Consider the following 21,236-nt stretch of genomic DNA (forward strand, 5'->3'; position numbering starts at 1 on the left):
AGATTCGTTTACGTGTGTGGTTTGCGAAGCATGGTGCTTTATATTTATAGGACAAGCTCATAAGTCATATATATTATATTTGACATGGTTTAAAACTATTATTTTATGTTTTCGTATTTAACATGTTGTAACTGGTAGTTCAGATTGTTTAGTAAAATGCATTAAGTAATTAATGAGATTACAGCGAATCAGGTAGACTCTTAGTTACATAAAAAAAAGTTAATAAACAAAAGAGACTGGTAGTTGGAATTCCTTTAGGAAGAATGGAAGATACTGGCCAAATGGGTAGATGGCAAAATAACGTAGGCTATAAGCCTATAATGTTAGGAGAGATCCCACAATGGCTTAACTTATCTAACAAATGTAATCGAATTTGCATTTAATTATGTACAAAACACAACAGAAGTCACAGGGAAGATTTAGATTGCAAATAGTGTCAGTATAAGATGCATTAACGGACTGGACAAAGGAAATATGTAAGATTATTAGGGAACAAAGAAAACCAAATGAGAAGTCACTTAAGTGATTTTTGATTTTTTTTTCTGTTGTCAAATGATATTTAATTATGTATGGCTCATATGTTAAGTTTAAGAAAAATATTATAATTTGATTGGTCGATGATTTTTATTTATTATTTATTATATGTAGATCTAAAAATAAAATGTAACTCTAAAACTAGTTAATACAAGTTACCAAACAACCCAATTAATATTAAAAATAATTATTTATGGTAACTAAATGCAGAAGTATAGAAATAATATATAATGTTTAATCAATTTTTTTTTATTTTTATCAAATTTTATTAAAAATGATATAAAATAATTTAATATACTTTTATAGATATAAATATAATAGTTGTATATTTTAAACAATTAGATGCATAAATGTTTGTAAAATTATTATATACATTTTAACAACATTTTTTTGATAACTTTGGGAATCCCAAAAGCTCACAAAAGAGAACAAAATCATATTACTAGAGTTTCTAAATTATTTATAAGACTTTTATTAAATAATTTATAAAGGTTTATAATTTTATTTATCCGACTTATAGAAATTTTATAAACCATATATAAATGATTTTAAATCTATTTAAAATTATGTAAATGTATATTTATAAGGATTTATAAATCAGACAGAATTATTCCACACTTCTTATTATATATTAAAATGTAAGTAATTTAAGTAACTTTTGGACTTAAATGTACACATATAGGTGAAATCCTATAATTGTTATAGTTTTGATGGGATATAAAATTTCATTTATTTTTATCAATTCTGAAATCAATTATGTTTGATTTTTAGATTTGAGTTAATAATATCTATAGTAAAAAACAAATTTTTAACGACAGATTGTATTATTAAATCATGTAATCAAAGAGTTGTAAACAAAGTGAATCACAAAAACTTATATAATTTATAAAAAAAAACTGTTTGTTTATAAATATATTTATAATTGTATAAATTTATCTTTATAAGTATTTATAAATCAAACAAAATTATATCACAATTTTTTTATATATTAAAAGAGAAGTTAATCAAGTGATTTTGGCTACATATACATTCACAAGTGAAATCTCAAAAATTGTTCGAATATTAATGGTTGACGATTTTATATTTTTCTTTGTTTTTATCAGTGTTAAGCTAAAAATTAAGATAGTTCTGCAATCGACTATCTTAATTTTTTTAGATTTGAATACTTTAATCATATGTAAATATAAAAGGTGATTATTTTAATTATATCCAAAACATTCGTTTTCCCAAATTCAATGAAACAAATACATAAAAGAACATCATAAATTTTGTTAGATTTAAAATAAGTTGAAAACAATAAAAAAAGTCAACGAAACATAAGTAAAAGAAATCAACAAAGCCGATATCTGCACTATAGAAGCCTCCAACCATTTGGATCTACACAAAAACGCTCTTTTGACAGTTAGGTATTTCCGTTTTTCACGTGTTAAAATAAAGTAAAAGGTAATTCTACAATCAATTACTTAAATCAATTATAATATTGTTTCTAAGTAAGAGAAAAAAAATTTAGCGACCTAGATTCATGTTGTTGAAGCGCTAGATAGCTCAATGAGTAAATCGAAGTTATAAAAGTCGATATGGGGTGGCGAAAAATTCCTTCAAAACCAGGTTTGAAGAAGAAGTTTTGTCGGAGGGAAGATGCTCCTTTTCTTGGTTCAGTCTGCAACGTTTCACATAAATATTCGGACGTGCAGCCTTGTTTGAGAGTGTAATCTAAGATTTACCAATTTCCTACAAGTTGTGAATCGTGAGTTTCTGATGTTTTTCAAACATTCTATGAGATTTAATTTTCTTAAAGGTAAATGCAAATTTCCTATTTTGTAAACTAGTATTGACATTTGTGAGGTTTGGTCAAGCTATTGGACATGTTCAGTGTTGAGCCGATTTGCATAAGTTACGCGCGGAAAACAAATGGGCGTAATCGATGAAGTCTATTAGATCAAGTACTGATACAAAGAAGGAAATGTCAAGACAGGAATCTCTAAGCCAAGTCTCTGGGACGCGGAAGCCTCAAGCATCTAAATAGTGCTTCCATGGCATCCACAGAGTAAGGTAGATATAGATATTTATTCTAGATTTAGCTTTTAGCCATGTAATTTTTTTTATTGTCTGTTGTATATTCTCTAGGGTTTGTATACCCAAGATAGAGAGAGTGATGATTTTGTAAACTACATCAGAGGTGTTTTCCGATGCTTCATAGTGGATGTTGTGGATCTTGGATCCACCCCAGATGCAGCGATGTGGCCGTGAACTGGGTGAAAATTTCTTGAGTCATGAACAAGGATTGAATCAATGGTAAAGATCAATGGACCTGGGATTAGGAGCGAACGATACCATAGCTTCGAATCCCCCAACAAAGTCTTCTTAGAGCTGCAATTGAACTCTACAAGTGGTATCAGAGCCAAGTTCATCGATTCACGGAGTCCACGTCTTGAAGAGGAGAGACATATGAAGAAGCTTCTTAGCGAGACAGAAGAATCACATGGTTCAATGGAAGCTGGTGGTCACGTGGTTTTACCCTAATCATAGTAAAAATCATAGGATACACCGGGATCAAGATCAAGTGAAAGAGATTTTCGGTTTACAAGAGAGGAAGAAAAACTGTTGGACGCTCCTTGTTGCAGCTGCACAAGTTTATGAAGGAAGGATTCACTATTCAGTTGAATCGGTTGAGATGATTTCTAGTTTTGAAATCGTGGTTTCTATAAAGATCTCCAAGGGTGCAAGAATGTGCTACTATGTGAGAAAGACTTTAGGTTACTCACAAGAAAAGAAGGTGGCATGCTGCTAGCATAAGAAAGAGAGGTTTCAGAGCTATCCTCGATCTGCAGTCACAAGGCGTGTGTGACTATATGCATTGAAGTTTCGGATTTCTTCAAATTCTGTAAGTTATTGGAACTGAAAGCATAGTAGAATACGAGGGGTTTCACACTGGCTTTGTATGGGATTGTCTGAAGATCCAGTGAGGGATTTCACAGTGTTCTTGGGTTATATCTACATGGTATATCAGTTGCAGGTGGTGTTCTAATATATGTGGGTATTTCAGCTTGGTATCTCATGGAATTCTTGGAACTAGTGGACGCCTTAGAACCTTGAATGATATTTGTGTTTCATGGCTGTTCAGATGGTATTCTTTAGTCAGCATGAAGGGTGTTGCATAAGGGTTGAAGTAAATCGGCTGATGCAGGGTTCGTCTATGTGTGATTATGAGAGTCTACAATTGGGTAAATGTTCAAAGAATAAGATACTACATGACTGCTATTCTTCGAGGGAATGCAGTGTGGCTTTCTAAGCAGATATGTGTTTGGCGTAACACATAGTTTTCTGCTAGGATGGATCTGCGAGAACAAGGAGTTTACTTGTTCAAGGCGGAGTTCGGCTGAACATGTGGAAGTTCAAATCAAGACTGATTCAGGATGAAAACATGTATGTTTTCGGGTTTTCTGCACGGAAACAAATGGGTCTACAGGGTATCACGGTTGCAGAGGTAATGATTTGCTTGAGCAGAGATTTTTTGCGTCAAAAGTCTTCCTAGCAAGTTGAGCTAAGCAGCGGGTTCTGTTGGCAACAACAGTGGTTCTGAGAGATGTTCAAGACAAGGAGTTCATTCAGGTTCTTATAAAGAAAATTCTCTGAATAGGAAGTTTTTTTTTTTTTTGCTAAAATATGTTAATATCATTGAAAAATGAAATAGGAAAATACAAATGTAAGAACCTAATCTAACTGAACTTTGTGGCAAAAATAAAGAAAAAACAGGGAGCCAGTACAAAACAGAGCATTGCTCTCAAGAGATTATCTTATCCAGACAGATAATAAATTGTGAAATTGCCGTCTATGCCTTCTTCCCAAAATGATGTTACGCACTTCTCGATCGATGACTCTGAACAAAAAGTTGGTGTCTACATGCTGTTGAGGTTTGTTAAGGTATTGAGTCAAAGGGCTTCTGGTTTGAGACATTGGTGATTCAGGTTCCACAAGTGCTTCAAGGTAGCATCGACATCAGCTGGATAAATTCTGGAGAAGAAGAATCAGTAGATTTGTAGTTACGATCACATCGTGTGTGACGAACCAGAGATGATGCTGTAAAATAGGCAGCGTCGGAGAAAGCAGATGGCGTTCGTTTGTGGTAGACAAAGATGATGTCAAGGAGGGACATAGGAAGAAACGTTCACAGGAGGATCTAAATGCACGTGATGGTTCCAGGTTTGGAAAATCATGATGAAAGACTTGTAAGGAATGCAGTGGTGTTTTGCAAGGATGGGAAGACCCGTATATGGTGAAGCGAGAACAACTTCACAGGTGGGCGTGTTCGTGATCAGTGTTAGAGATTGATTTGAGTCGTCTAGGATGGAAGATATCTCTAATGAAGACGGACTCATGTTAAGTCAAAGCTAGGCTTAAGGAGACGAAATCAAAGGTTATCAATTTCTCAAGAACTGAAGTTTTTCAGAGATCAACAGGAATGCATGTTATCTTTGCGAAAGATGATCAACAGATCTTGCAGCTGCACATGCTGGTTGTCATGTGGCAACAATGCGAGAAAACAGATGTGATTATGTTTCGGGTTAGTTCAAGTCAGTCTCGTGGGTGCATGAGAAGAAAGGTTTCTGGCTGGTAGAAGAAAGCCAGAGGAGTTACCAAGTTAGTGTGACTGAAACAAGTTGTACCTCCACGAAGAAAAAACTAGATCAAGGGAAAAGTGTGTAAAAGCCTAAACAAGTATATGATGGAGCAAATGGCTATTTGTGGTAACATCATGTAGCAGCTTTAGTGAGGTCGTGTGAGTGACATGAAAAATTTATGGCTGTTAGAAGAAAGCCAGAAGAGTCACCAAGTCAGTGTTGCAAAAACAGGTTGTACCTCCACGAAAACGCAACTAGGGCAAGGACAAAGTGTGTAAAAACCTACACAAGGGTATGTTGGAGAAAATGGCTATCTGTGATAACAACATGTAGTAGCTTTCGTGATGTCATGTGAGTGACAGGAAAACCAAAGGGAAAAGGTGATTCAAAGTTAAACTTAGCTTGAAGATTCTGTTCAAAGGTAGAGAAAAATGCGCAGGCAGAATCGGGTTGAACAAGTTGTTACGACTGATTATAATCCTGAGAATGAAGGGTATGAAACAACAGTCATCAACACGTGTTCGAAAAACAGAAAGTCGCTACCACAGCTAGCAGAAGCGTGTGTGAGTTATATGTTAGAAGAATCGTCATGGATATCTGAGTCAGAAATTCCATATGAATATACTCAGAGGAGAAGTAAGGGATGTCGGTCTGGTGTCACGATCACAGGTGTCAAGGTGGAGCTCTAGGACAAGAATTGAAGCTTACAAGCAAAAGTAGAAATTTGCATACTTGACCATGTCGAAACTTCATGCTTGAACAAGTCAGGGCTCAGGTATATTTACAGCTAGAAAAACTTGTCATGAGCTTGAGTTTGAAACATGAGAAGCTGTAAGGGAATATCTTAGGAGCATCACTGGCGTGGATGATGAGAGATATGGTTAAAAGGCCGACATGAACAAAGAACAGTTGCAGAAACTTAGTTACAGAAACATAGTACTTCTAAACGGTTATTTGATTCAGGTGGAGCCACTGAGATTATATAATGATTGATGCATCAGGGATATATATAATCTGATTCCAGGTGGAGTGAATCACTGGTTTTCTATTTTGGAAGATGTCCTGACTGGTTCAGCAGAAGGGTAAATGTTTCAGTTAGCAGCTTGGTCAGCTCAAGAGAGTAAGAGCTGAAAGGAAGGTTATTCTGTGACAAGAGGGTCGTAAATATGTTTAGAGTGTCAAGGTCAGGAACTCGCAAGATCAGTTAACAAGTGCAAGGCGCATCATAAGGAGATTTGTAAGAGGAGTCTTACATAAGGGAACTTGTAGGCGAGTAAATTGTCATATGTATCAGGAGTACACTTCAGTGAGGTTTGATACACATGACCACAAAATCTGAGCCGAGTATGATGCAAGGTAAAACGTGGTAAAGTGCTTAGTTAAACTGAAGGGAAGTAAGTATCAAGAGATACTGAAATATTGAGCTGTTAAGATGAAGAATGGTGAGATGAAACAAAGTAATAAATTGTTGGAAGACATTGCAGGGAGTACTGAGGAAGTTTCCTCAAGGAAGTCCATTAGCTAATGGCCAAATATTCATTGATGGCCATGTACTCATCATGCTAATGATGAGTTCAATGACTAACATGTATGTTCAAGTCATTGATGGTGATTCACAGGTTTTGGTTTTGGGGAAATCTCAACATAAGAAGGGTATTTCGATAATGAATTCACAGCGGAATAAAAGAGGGATATCAGGGATTGTAGATAAGATATCATAGGCACCTCGTGAGGAGATCCAAGGCGTATCATGGTTTATATGATATGAGGCTTAATTCATTTAACTAGCACTAGGGTCTAAATATGTTAGTGGGGGTTATGTTGTTGCAGAACAGGTTGATCAGATGGTGGAGAAAATATATTTGTGTTGAAAGTCTTCCTAAGCATGTGGTTTTAGGCGGCGTGACGTACTTGTGATAGTAGCGGTACAGAGTGATACTCAGGTGTCATCTGCTCAAGAACATAAAGGGTAAGTCAAATACTGTTTTAGAGATATGGAGCATGAGTGACTTCAAAGGTTTGCGGTTGATTCAAAGAGAATTATGTGGTAGCAATTTCTGTTAAGAACATGAAGGGTGAACCAAGGTTGTGTCGAAAGTCTGTCCAGCAGTGATGGTTGGATGGCGAGTCCTGTTCGGAGCAACATCGGTACAAAAGGTGTTCAAGGCTGGAATGTTTTAAACAAGTAGAGAATCAGAGGTTGTTTCAGATTTGAAGCATATATGGTTCGAAGGTTGTTGCACAGTATTCAAGGACTTTGATTCAATGCTCAATGCACATGAGTGGAATCAAAAGGTCAAGGAGGAAATCAACTTCCAGAAAGATGTTCAGATTTTTGTTCAAGCACTTGAACAGGTTCGTGATTTTGACAGCAAGGTTGTGTTGTTAGTAAGTTCACGAGCAGTAAAATAGGGAAACAAGATATGAAGTAACATGACATCAATGAGTAGTTAAGCTTGACACTTGGAGTATAGCAGATGGGTTCGCAACTCAAGACAATAGATGAAGATGATGGAAATTCAGAATGGCAATGGGTTGTCACATATCCTTCATCAAGGGTGATGTATATTTTCATTGATGGGGCTAAGTGGACTTAAGTGTTTAATCTAATTAAGCGGTTGTGGTGTATAAGTGTAAGTGTAAGTTTATGCATGTTACAAGAAGATCATGAAGGGACTTCTAGATTGACTCAAGATGGAGCTAAGAGAAGTGGGACGAGATAAAAAAAAGACAAGGAGATACAGAAGATGAGCAGATTTGCTTAAACATCATGAGGTGTCGGCACAAAGAAAGGGTTATGGACTTGGACCAAACAGGTGGAGTTTTGTGAGGTTTGGTCAAGCCTATCGGACATGTTCAATGTTGGGTCGGCTTGCACAAGTTACGTGCAGACAACATATGGACCTAATCGTTGAAGCCCATTAGGTCAAGTGCTGATACAAAGAAGGAGATGTCACGACTGGAACCTCTAAGCCAAGTCTCTGGGAGGCGGAAGCCTTAAGCATCCAGAGAGTGCTTCCATGGCGTCTCTTGGAGAGACATAGTAAGCTAGATATAGATATGTATTCTAGGCTTAGCTCTTAGCCATGTACTTCTCTTGTATACTCTTTAGGGTTTGTATACCCAGGACAGAGAAAGTGATGATCTTGTAAACAACATTCATAGCGGATGTTGTTGATCTTGTATCCACCCCAGATGTAGCGGTACAGCCGTGAACTGGGTGAAAAATTCTTGAATCATGAATAAGGATTAAATCAACGGGAAAGATCATGGATCTGGGATTAAGAGCGAATCCCCAAGCAAAATTTTGTTAGAGCTGTGATTGAACTCTACAACATTAAACAATGTAAGATTTGTTTACAGAAAATATAAGTTTTATCAAATAAAGGTATATACATTTGACAATAACATATAGCAATACCGTAGTGATTTGTAGCTAGTGTGACAGTTCTATGACTGCTACATATTGAGACAAATCTCTAGGAAATATGTCGCAAATCTATAACAAATAGAAGGTGTTAGTATAAATGCCTATATCAAAACAAACAACACTTTCTTTTTTTTTCGCTTCCATCCAGAGTCCAGACATTACGATTACATAGTACATGTCTAAATTATGTGACATAAGATAAAATCAGTAATTTATCTTGTCTAGTGTCTCGTGTCTCTTCGACAGCTACGACCTAAATAAATAGGCTTGACAAAGAGAACTAATCTCAACTTTTCACCGAGAAACATGAAAAACAAGAAAGCCAGCCACCACCGTCCCCTGGTTTGGGATCATCCGAGTAAGAACTGGCCTTCGGGTCTGGTCTTGATATATCCGTTCCACCATTTTCATCCTTCACCTTAAGTGCCGTTTTCGGATCTTGTTGGGACTCTGGTAATCTACAGAAATATAATGAATTTGGAAACAAAATTAAAACAAATATTAGAGCTTATACTAATAACTAATTCAAAACCGGTTTGGTCCAACCAATCTGGTTCCTACTATGTAACCCGTTCTAAAGATTGGACAACTACTTACATGGGAAATGCAAAAGAAGCTGCGCTGTTATTACTGGTGTCGGAGCGATAAGACTTGGTCGGACTTAACTGATTTTGTCGAGGTTGATCCGGTTTAGATACATTGATTAGGCCATCCCGATTAGCGGTTTCTGGTCCGGTTTCCGCTTCCAGGATGTTGACCTCTTTGGTTCCAGCGTCCGTCAACTTAGTTTTGTTATCAATGTTGCTGTTATCGTTAATATACGTAGCAGTATAGTCGAAATTGGAGAGTTCTCCAGATTTATACATTTTGGTGAAACTTTGATCTCCCATGTGAATACTAAACAAATCGTTAGATTGAGTACTCCATTCTTGTTTAGAAGTCATTGTGGTTGCGAAAACCGATGGTGGAATGCGATCTGGTTCATAACCTGGTTTCGTTCCCTGATCCATAATTGTATCTGTCTCCCAAGAAAAAAAATTAGAAGTAACGATTAGAGATCAATATATAATATGTAAACTAGGTTATCTTTTTTCAGAAACGGAATATTTGTAACCATAATGATCTAATTTACACATCATAACAAATGTAATTAACCTAACGTACTAATCCTCCGTTAAGGGGATTAATTATAAAGGCAGAAAGTTTGGGTTTCGGTTATAAGTTATAACTATAACTGTGTCGTCCTTAATAATGACTTTGTTGTTTTCGTTGGAAAACAAAAGTATAACTAAATAAACAAACGTCATTAGAGAGTTAATTGTGAAGATAAAATTAAAACGTGTGGACTTCAGTTATAAGTTATAACCAAAATTTTGTTTGTTGAAGAATTGGGACAAATCAAAAAGCTACTCCATCCGTTTCCGAAAGTAAGATTTTCTAGATTTTTTTCTTGTTTCACAAAGATAGATTTTCTATATTTTTATGATATTTTTGTATATTTTTGAGAAACATTAATTACAACTATTTGAATTGGTTAGATTTAATTGGTGGAGAGTAGTTGGAAAGTTTGTAGAAAATTAATTAATAAACTAAATTGTAAATATTTATTATATTCTTAATAAGCGTGAAATCTCTAGAAAATCTTACTTTCGGGAACGGATGAAGTAATTAAGAGCCTTGTTCGAAGGTGTTAATATCATGCAACAGAAAGTGCTTCCAACAACCAAAGCTCAAAGGAGCTAGCAAAACGGATTTAGAATTTGACGGGATTTTGGTAAAATATAAATTTTATACGATTTTGTGATTTACTAAAATAAAAACAAAAAAACAAAAACTACAAGTAATAGCAAAGTTACAACCCGAAAACAAAGAAATAGACAAAAACGACAAGCTATACGTACACGTCTTTGTTTATCCAAAAGATGTCCGAGGGTGTATTGAATCTGAAATTTGAAGTAATTTGATTTTTAATGAGTTTGTAGATGATTGCAGAAGAATTAAAGAATTTTATGTGATTTTTGTTAAAACACTCTAGAATCTCATCTAAAACAGTGAGATTTGGATTTTTATTTTTATAACTATAGAACTCTGCTCAAACACTTTATAAACAATTAAAGTACTCTAAAATCTTCAACTTAAATTTTGTTTAATAACAGTGGATTTCAGAATGTTTTATGAAATGACAAGTTCAATTAATAACATTGGATTTTAAAGTGTGTTTTAAAATCCACATTTGAATAACAGCAGATTTGTCATTTTAATACACATCAATTGAAATTTATGAAAATTTTGAGTGTTTTAAAAAAACAACAAAATTTTAAGTGTTTTAAAAAAACAACAAAATTTTGTTGTTTCCGAAATTTATGAAAATTTTGAGTGTTTTAAGAAAATTGAGTTCTCATCATGGTTGCCATGAACTGAAGGTAATTACAAGGACAGTTTCAACTCGAAAAATACCTGGAATCAGCTGATAAAATGCCCCAACCGTAGATTGGGCCCGAGCAATCTGGTTTAAACACTCCACACCAAAGTACTCTTTCCTAGAGTGGCTCACGATCCAAAACAGGCTCTCAACCTGTGATAGAATGAGTCAATGGCTCTAAACAAAAAAAAAAATAGAATGAGTCAATGGGACCAAAGCACAAACACAGATTGTGTTTTATGCAATAGAGCCATAGAAACAAGGAATCATTTATTTTTCGAGTGTACTTTCTCTGCTGAGATTTGGGGAAGATTAATGAAGGGACTGCTCAAGGAGCTTTATGTAGAGGACTGGAGTGGTTTGCTGCAGGTTCTAACGGCTGGAAACCAGCTGTGAATGCATAAATTTATCACAAGATATGTGAACACATATTGAAGGAAAAGAATGGAAGGCGACATGGCGAAGTACCAGAGAGCTCTTCAACTATCGCCAAGATGTTAGACAGGGTAGTGCGAAATAGAATTTCTTCGATCCCACTGATGGGGGAGGGAAGTATGATGACTGTTACCAAGTGTGGCTAGAAACAAGATGCGTATCATAAGGATATGTTTGTGAAAGAATTAATGTAAAAACAGTATTTTCTTTTTGAATCAATTTAACATTCATTCTAAAAAAAAAAGTCGGCAGCCTTCAAACTTCGAAGATAATAGTTCTGATTGGTTTAAAATTTCGTTTTAGGCCGTGGTTTTAGAATTTTGGTGGTTGTAATTCTAACTATAAATTGTTATAATGTTAACTTTAAGTATTTATTAAAATTTGAATAGTTAAAATATAGAAGCTATGAAAGCTTATGATTGTTAAACGGAACTTGTTGGAATATACGATGTGAGATTTCAGTTTTTCTGAGCAATGTTTGATTGACAAGCATTTGTAAAGGCATCATCCTCCTTATTATCCAATCAAAAGTTATTGTAAAAGCAATTTGGATAACATTTAGAAGATGCTAATACTCTCTAAATAATATTTGATCAATGCTAGAGCATACGAAGCTTTTGGTAGAAAATTTACATTTAAAATATATAAAAATTCAAAAATGGTTATATATAATTAAATTATTGTAGTTATTAATATGAAAAATTATGCTTATATCCAAAATAAATTTAATATTTTAAAAATAAACTCTACAATTTTAATATTATAATATTTTTAAAAAAATAATATTTCACATTTAAAAACTAATTTAAATTGTATAATTAAATATGATTCATTGTTTTCAATAGAAAAATATGTAAATGAATACATATATATATATATACTTAGAAATAAATAAATTATATCATAAACTAATTTTAAACGATAAATTTAAATATGAATCATCAATTCTCTACCAATCGTTTTATTAAATACATTAATGAGAGCATACAGCTTTACATAATATTTCTTCATTAGCATACTATTACTGTTTTATTATCAGTTCTATCAATCACCCCCTCAGTTGGATACTGGTTCTAGTATTCACATTCCAATATTCTGCCTTAAAAGAAAAATATCACCTCAATGTCTACGTCAACGGGATCTTCTTTCTCCATATTTGTATAATATATGTGCTGATACGAAAGAAAAAAACAATGGCATTAAAGTGGTCGTTGGAGTTCCAGCTATAAGACCTATTTTCTGTGCTGATGATTCTTTTTTTCTTTTACATAGCAAGAAGAAGAATTGAGATTTAAAGGAGGTGTTCCCCTTATGCAAATATTTCACGGGTCAAAAGATAAATCAAGATTACTTTTGGATATAAAGTATTTTGAGTATTTCTTAGCATGGTGGATGCGAGAAGTATTTAGGTTTATCTGAACAATTTGAAAAAAGAAATAAAAGTAAACGACTAAACGCAGTTGTAACTCGAGTTAAACAACATACTTCCCATTGGATTTCCAAACTTTTGTCTCAAACATGTCAAGAAGTTATGTTGAAAACAGTGGCGATTGTAACTCTAGTTTATTCGATGGCCGTGTTTCAAACTACCAGCCAAATTAACTTCGGAATTCGAAAAAATACAAATGAAGTTTTGATGCGAAAAGAACGATCAACAACGTGGTATTCCATGTGTAACCTGAAAAAAAAATCAATATTCAAAGAAAGAAGAGGGCATTGGTTTCAGAGATTTGGCCCAATTTAATGATGCATTACTTTCAAACCAAGAATAAGGTTACTCAATAAACCGGACTGTTTATTTGCGAAACTATATAAGACCCAATATTTTTGAGATCGCCATCTGTTTGAAACAAAAACAAGACGCAATCAATCATATGGTTGGGAGTAAATATTATCAGGTGTAGAATTATACTTAAGCAAGGGACAAGGTTTATAGTTGGAGATGGGAAAGATATTACTGCCTCTCGAGACAATTGGCTTCCAGTATATCCACCATGGCCAGCGAATATGACCACTTCCATTACCTTTTGTGTAAACCAGTTTATTAACACATCACCGTATAAACATTTGAATTTGGAGATTATGCAATTAGCTCTTCCTCCTGATGATCAAACTTTGGTAAAATTGATCCATCTTTCTCAAAAACAAGAACATGACCAATTGATATAGAACTAAACACATGATGGTAACTATTATGTCTCCTTGGATTATTGGTTTCTATGTCAACACCAGCCTTTCAATCCTGTGAACCATCCATGTAGGGATCCAATTCTCAAAAAAAAAGGAATCTCAGTATAGTGCCAAAACTGAAACATCTTCTCTGGTAAATTCTATCAAAGCTTTAAGCACAACTACAAGGTTAAATTATAGAGGAATGCATCTAGATCCTATTTTTCAACAATGTGCCTTTGAACCAGAATCAATTGATCATTGTTTACATGTTCAGAACCTGTGGGGATGTGGAGACTATCAAAACTCCCTTGTCATTATTTGGTAAACACAAATTATAGTGTTGACGAAAAATATTCTGGCACAAGATTCTGGCAAATTCATCGGTTCAAAAAGCAAAGGACTCTGTTCAATGCTCTTTGAATAAAAAGTCGCTCAAAAAGAATCATTAATGTCGGGTTTCTTCTGGAATATCCGAGGTTTAAACAAGACCACTAAACACTTTGTTATTCGAGATTGGATAAAAAAAAAGTGCATTGCAATTTGGTTGTATTTTGGAGACACGGGTTAAAGAGAGCAAGGCGGATAGGGTTGCTTACTCTGTTTTTTCGTGATTGGTCACGGCTGTCTAACTACGAGCACAGTAGGTTGGGGAAAATCTGGGTGGTTTGGAATCCTAGGGTGAGGGTGACACCATGCTACAAAAGTGATCAACTGATCACTTGTTCTATCTTGATGGAAGGTGCGGAAGAGGAGATCATATGCCCCTTTGTATACGCTTCCAACAGAATGGAAGACAGGAGAGCTCTATGGGAGGATTTAAAAAATCACCAAGATTCTCCCATGATAAGAAACAAGCCTTGGATCGTGATGGGCGATTTTAATGAAACTTTGGAAGTAGAAGAACACTCAGATCATGCTACTTCTCCAATGGTCTCTCACGGTATGAGGGAATTTCAAGAGATGGTACGTTACTGCTCCATGATTGATATGAGCTTCCAGGGACCTAAATTCACGTGGACGAATAAGAGAGAGACATATAAGAAGTTGGATAGAACTTTGGTGAACTCAGCTTGGGTCCAAACTTTACCTCAATCTCATATTGAGTATAAGTTCAAGGCATATAAGAGCCCTAACCATATTTCGACTCGTTGTGTATTTGAAGCTGGAGGTTGCTCAGACCATCTTAGGTGCAGAATACAGATTCGGGCAAATGTATTAAAACCGAAGCGACCGTTTAAGTTTATCAATGTGGTTGCGGAGTCACATGATTTTCTCCCACTAGTGGAAAAATTCTGGGCAGACACTCCGGAGATCTATAGCTCCACCTCGGCTATTTTCCGGTTATCTAAAAACGTACAGGATCTTAATCCTCAACTACGAGCTTTGAGTAAAGCGCAGGTGGGAGACATTATAAAAAGGACAAGAGAAGCATTGGAAAAACTCTGCGAGAGCCAAGAACGTACTCTGTTATCTCCATCTCAGGAGAACTTAGCTGAAGAGAACAGATTATATGGCAGATGGTCGGTATTATCAGCCATTGAAGAGAAAGTGCTAAGTCAAAAGGCAAAACTGTATTGGTTACAGGTGGGCGATGGTAACAACAAGCATTATCATAATGCAGCTAAGGGTCGTGAAGTTCGAAATGCAATAAGAGAAATTCAGAGGGAAGATGGATCTGTGGCATCCACTCAGGAGGAGATTAAAGCAGAAGCGGTAAACTATTTTAATGGCTTTTTAGCTCATAAAGTTCCTGATTATCAGTGTTTATCTGTGGAGGAGCTGAAAGGAATATTAAATTTCGAGTGTGAGGAAATAGACAAAATGTTGCTGATACAAGATGTAACAGAGGAGGATATTAAACAGGTTCTATTCAATATGGCTTGCGGCAAATCTCCAGGCCCTGATGGATATACAATGGAATTCTACAAGGCGAGCTGGCCAGTCATAGGCAAAGAGGTGGTAATCGCGGTTAGATCGTTTTTTGAGAAGGGGTTCCTCCCGAAAGGAGTTAACTCTACCATACTGGCTTTGATCCCTAAGAAAGAAGAGGCCATATATATGAGAGATTATAGACCAATCTCTTGCTGCAATGTCTTATACAAGATTATCTCTAAGTTGCTGGCGAACAGAATTAAAAAAGTTCTCCCTAAGTTCATCTCACCAAGCCAATCAGCTTTCGTAAAAGATAGGCTGTTGATGGAGAACGTGCTACTTGCTTCTGAGTTAGTGAAAAACTATCACAAGGACACAGTCTCGGCTAGATGTGCGCTCAAAATTAATATATCCAAAGCTTTTGACATGGTGCAGTGGCCTTTCTTGTTATCAACGTTAGAGGCGTTGGGATTCCGGGAAAATTCATCACTTGGATTGAAAAATGTATCTCTCTGGCATCATTCTCAGTCCAGATTAATGGAGAACTGGCAGGCTATTTTAATAGCAAAAGAGGACTAAGGCAAGGCTGCTCACTCTCGCCTTATCTGTTTGTAATCTGTATGCAAGTCTTGTCTCAGTTACTGGACAAAGCAGCAGTCAATAGACAGTTCGGTTTCCACCCATATTGTCAAGGTCTGAAGCTGACACACCTTTGTTTCGCGGACGATGTTCTCGTTTTCTCGGATGGGAAACAAAGGTCTGTAGAAGGCATTCTCGAGGTATTTAAGGAGTTTTCAGGTTTCTCTGGGTTTCACATCAGTATGGAAAAATCAACCCTTTACATGGCTGGGGTTCGGGAGCCAGAGCAGCAAACTATACTTGAGCACTTCTCTTTTGCAGCTGGATATTTGCCAGTAAGGTATCTCGGGTTGCCGTTGATGACAAAACAGATGACAACGAATGATTACACTCCATTAATAGAGAAGGTTAGATCTCGAATCAGTTCCTGGAATGCAAGGTTTTTGTCTTTCGCAGGCAGGCTTCAATTGATTAGCTCGGTTATCCATAGTCTGACAAACTTTTGGATATCTTCTTTCCGCTTACCTAAGAAGTGCATCCAAGAGATTGATAGTCTTTGTGCTGCGTTTCTTTGGTCTGGTCCTGAACTCAACACAAAGAAAGCTAAAGTAGCTTGGAAAGACTGTTGCAAGCCGAAGGATGAAGGAGGGTTGGGTCTGCGATCTATAAGTGAAGCGAACAAGGTCTCAAGTTTGAAGTTAATCTCGAAACTCCTCTCCTCTCCCTCATCTCTCTGGGTTCAATGGGTAAATAGGTATCTGATCAGGAAAGGCTTCTTTTGGTCGGTGAAAGAAAGTTCGACCCTTGGTTCTTGGATATGGAAGAAATTGCTGAAATATCGAGATATCGCAAAGGGTTTTATAAAAATTGAGATTCAAAATGGAGAATCAACATCTTTTTGGTTTGATATTTGGACTCCGGAAGGTATATTATTTGATATTACGGGGCGGAGAGGATGCATTGACATGGGGATTCCTTTGGATGCTACGGTCGAAGATGTTATGCGAACGTATCGTCCAAGACGGCACCGCGTGGAGATGTTGAATACCATAGCAAATCACATTCTGGGCATTAGAAGAAGAAGGTTGTCGGATATGGATGACATCAGGCTATGGAGAAGGGGAGAGAACAAATACAAGGCCACTTTCAGTTCCAAAGAAACTTGGAAGCTAACTAGAGAGGCTCAACCGAAAATAAACTGGTCTCCTGGGGTCTGGTTCACTTTCAACACTCCTAAATATTCTTTCATAGTTTGGCTAGCTTTTCTTGACAGACTAGCAACCGGTGAAAGAATACGGCAGTGGAATACCCAGAGCACAAGCTCGTGCATACTCTGTAATGATCCTCTAGAAACGAGAGACCATCTCTTTTTCAAATGTCAGTACTCGGAGACGATGTGGAAAGGGCTTACACAGAATATGTTATCTACTCGCTATACAATTCAGTGGGACCAAATTATTCAGCTTCTCATGGATAAGAACCAGGATCAGATTGACATTTTCCTAATAAGATATGTCTTCCAAACTACTTTGTATGTGATCTGGCGGGAGCGCAACAAAAGGAAACATGGAGAACCACCGGTGACGCCGTCTCAGCTGATCGGAGTGGTGGATAAAAACATAAGGAACAGACTTTCCTCTATCCGTGGCCATCACGCATATGAAGGAGGACTTGTCCATTGGTTTGCCACAAGATGATAAGAGCTTTATAGTTTTTAGTTTCTTGTATTTTTAAAATTTAACCAACTCTGCAACACAAAGTGTAAAACAGTTTTTTGGTTGAATTAATTTAACATTCTTTCAAAAAAATATATATATATACTTTGGTCAATCTATACGGACAATCATCAATCATTACTAATCAACAACACTTACCGTTTTGGAATATTATGGTGGATATGGAAATCACACAAATTCTTGTTAGTCAAGAAGCAGAAATTTTATTTTCATGAAACAGTGGATTATGCAATGGATGGCATATCTGAGCTCATATCACCATAACAATATTCATTAGCAACCATCACAAAAGACTTGATGGACCATACCCATATAAGATGAGAAGAGATTGATAGAACTTGTATATCTCATAGATACTGTACAATGGAAGTTATATACAGAGGAGAAGGAGCCGACTAGGGCTCAGCATTGAAAGCTACTTCCTTATTCTACTCCTACGATATTACGTACAATATTCTAAATTGAAGTCTAGGATCTGTAGTATCTTTAACATCCCCCCTCAAGATGGAGGGGCATGTGCCACACCAATCTTGTCTCGAAGTTCAGTGTAGCGTGATCGCAGGAGTGGCTTTGTTAAGGCATCAGTAAGCTGGTCTTTTGTGTTGATGTGGGAGACGCGCAGCATGCCGTTTTGAATCTGCCCTCGAATGAAATGATAGTCTAGAGCTACGTGTTTCATCCTTGAGTGGAAGACAGGATTGGCGCATAGGAAAGTGGCTCCTAGATTGTCGCAATAGATCACAGGAGGGCGTGGAAGAGTAATACCCATTTCTGACAGAAGGTTGCAGATCCATCGTATTTCTGCGTAAGTATTTGCGACCGTGCGGTACTCCGCTTCCGTTGACGATCTTGCAACTCCACTTTGCTTTTTAGATGACCATGAAACTGGATTCCTACCAAGGTAAATGATGAAGGCTCCCGTGGAGATGTAGTCATGACTGTGTCCGGCCCAATCTGTGTCAGAGAAGGCATGAAGGTTTAGGCTGTTCTGAGAGGAGAAGAAAATGCCATGTGTTTGCGTTCCAGTCAGATAGTGCAGTACCCTCTTTGCTGCTTCCCAGTGACGATAAGTTGGAGAGTGCATGAACTGGGAGAGCCTATTGACGGCGAAAGCAATGTCGAGGGGAGTGAAGAGGAGATACTGAAGGCTGCCCACAAGTCGTCTGTACTCTGTGCTGCTGGAGAGAGGAATGCCGGTGGTGATTGTGAGCTTATGGTCAGTGGCCATTGGGGTGGATACGGGTTTAGCACCAGTCATACTATAGCGGTCCAGGAGATCAGAAATGTATTTCCGTTGGGACAGATGCAACCCTTTGTCCGTTCTTCAACGCCCAAGAAGTAGTTGAGGTCTTCAGGATCCTTGACCGAAAACCTGTATGAGAGGAGCTTCAGCACCTGCGAGATCATCGACTTGCTGCTTCCAGTAACCAGAATATCATCGACGTAGACGAGAAGATATATAGAGTCGTTGCCTTTGCGAAGTACGAACATTGACGTATCAGCCAAGGAGTTGACAAAACCAATGCTTTCCAGGAATCGTTTAAGCTCCATGTACCATGCGCGAGGAGCTTGTTTGAGACCGTAGATTGCTTTTCGAAGACGACGAACATGTGTTGGATTGTCTGGATCAATGAAACCCGGCGGTTGCTCCATATATACTTCGTTATCGAGGGTTCCTTGTAGGAACGCATTGTTAACATCCAGTTGAAGGACTGGCCAAGAACGTGTCACTGCAATGTCCAAGATGAGGCGTATGGTAGTGGTTTTGATAACGGGACTGAAAGTGTCATTGTAGTCGCGATCACGTTCCTGATTATAACCTTTCGCGACCAGACGAGACTTGCGGCACCGGTGACGTCCATTAGCGAAGTACTGGTTCTTGTAAAGCCACCTGCATCCAACAATGTTTTGATGAGTTTGGCGTGGGACGAGTTCTAGCGTTTGGTTCCTTGCGAATGCATCCAGTTCATCAGACATACACGCGCGCCAGAGCTTTTCCTTGAGGGCCTGGTTCACTGTTCTTGGTTCATAGATAGTGTTTTGGTTTGGGGAGGCAGAGAGGTTTATCTTGGGTTTGGGTTTGGTGATGCTGTTTTTGCGTCTGGTGGTCATGGGGTGATGATTGGTTACGGGTTGAGACACTTGCTGAGTCTGAATTTCAGGGTTCTGTGTTTGGGTTTCAGATTGTGTTTGGGTTTCAGGTTGTGTTTGGGTTGCAGGTTGCGGGTTTGAGATAGTGGTTGTGGAGATGGAGAAGTCTGCAAAGGAGGAGGGGTTAGTGTTTCAGTATTTGTGTTTGAATCACATACCTTAGTGTTGCTTGAGCCGCCTGTTGCATTGATCACTGCTGCCTCTGTTGGGGATGGATCTATCGGCTGGTGTCCCTGTAGCGGTAAGACCGTGGGTACGAGTGGCAGTGGGGTTGGGACAGGAACAGCTTGGGGTTGAGGGCTCGTGTTTTGGTTCATGTCAGGGCTTGGATTTGAGGTTTGGGTATGTGGAGAGGTAGTTCGAAACGGCATTGTATGTTCATCGAATCGCACGTGTCGAGAGGTGTAAACTCGGCCAGTGCTTGTTTGTAGACAGGGATATGCACTTTGAGAGAGTGAATAGCCGATGAAGACGCAGGGCGTGGAGTGATTCGCAAGCTTGTTGTTTGTATACGGTCGCAGCCATGGAAAGCAGAGGCACCCGAAGATCTTTAGTTTCTGGTAATTGGGGACAGTGCTAAATAGCTTCTGAAATGGCGATTCCATAGCAGGGACATGGGTTGGTAGCCGGTTAATCAAGTACACTGCAGCTGCGAAGGCATATGTCCAGTAGGTTTTAGAGACATTCCGGCGTGTGTGAGCAGTGTGAGCCCAGTCTTGACAATGTGGCGATGCTTCCGTTCGGATACACCGTTGTGTTCAGGGGTATGTGGTGGAGAGGTGATAGACCATGGATTTGACCCATTTTCATCCATGGTTTATAGGTGTTTTTACTAATAATTATTATATTATAGACTCTATTTATTATATTTATAAGCTCAGGAGTGATTTGGAGATAAGTGATGATTTTGGAGCATTTTGGAGATATTTGGAGCAAGCACCCGAGATGACCATCGAGCTCGACCATCGGTCGATATTGGAGAGGAATAATTGATCGATTTCATATCTTGACATCGATCGACAGCGAAGCACGCAGAAAGCCCGTTTGGTCACAGCCGAGTTGAAGCCCAAGTCTTCACCAATTTACAAGATTGCCCCTGACAAGTTTTAACCTAATTATATAAGCTTTGCCACCATGTTAGAGGCAAAGTGTGCTTTCTAGTTTTATTATTTTCACAGCAAGGTTTTCTAGGATTTTGATAGATTGGAGAGAAGATCCAAAGTTATAATTTGTGATTGGAACTCCATTAATATCTATTTACTATTCTAATGAAGTTTTCTTAC

At 37.5% G+C, this 21,236-nt stretch overlaps 1 protein-coding gene across 1 annotated transcript; it reads right to left on the reverse strand.

Moving 5' to 3' along the window:
* Nucleotides 1–8,872: 8,872 nt before the first annotated feature.
* On the reverse strand, nucleotides 8,873–9,596 carry LOC106338862. Its single transcript, XM_013777742.1, has 2 exons — nucleotides 9,184–9,596; nucleotides 8,873–9,044 (listed from the first exon to the last, which is right to left on the reverse strand). The coding sequence occupies exons 1-2, from the start codon at nucleotides 9,594–9,596 to the stop codon at nucleotides 8,873–8,875; spliced, it is 585 nt and encodes a 194-aa protein (XP_013633196.1).
* Between the last annotated feature and the right edge of the window lie 11,640 nt (nucleotides 9,597–21,236).

The sequence above is a fragment of the Brassica oleracea genome, chromosome C4 (genome assembly GCF_000695525.1).
Source record: "Brassica oleracea var. oleracea cultivar TO1000 chromosome C4, BOL, whole genome shotgun sequence".
Lineage (NCBI taxonomy): Eukaryota > Viridiplantae > Streptophyta > Magnoliopsida > Brassicales > Brassicaceae > Brassica > Brassica oleracea.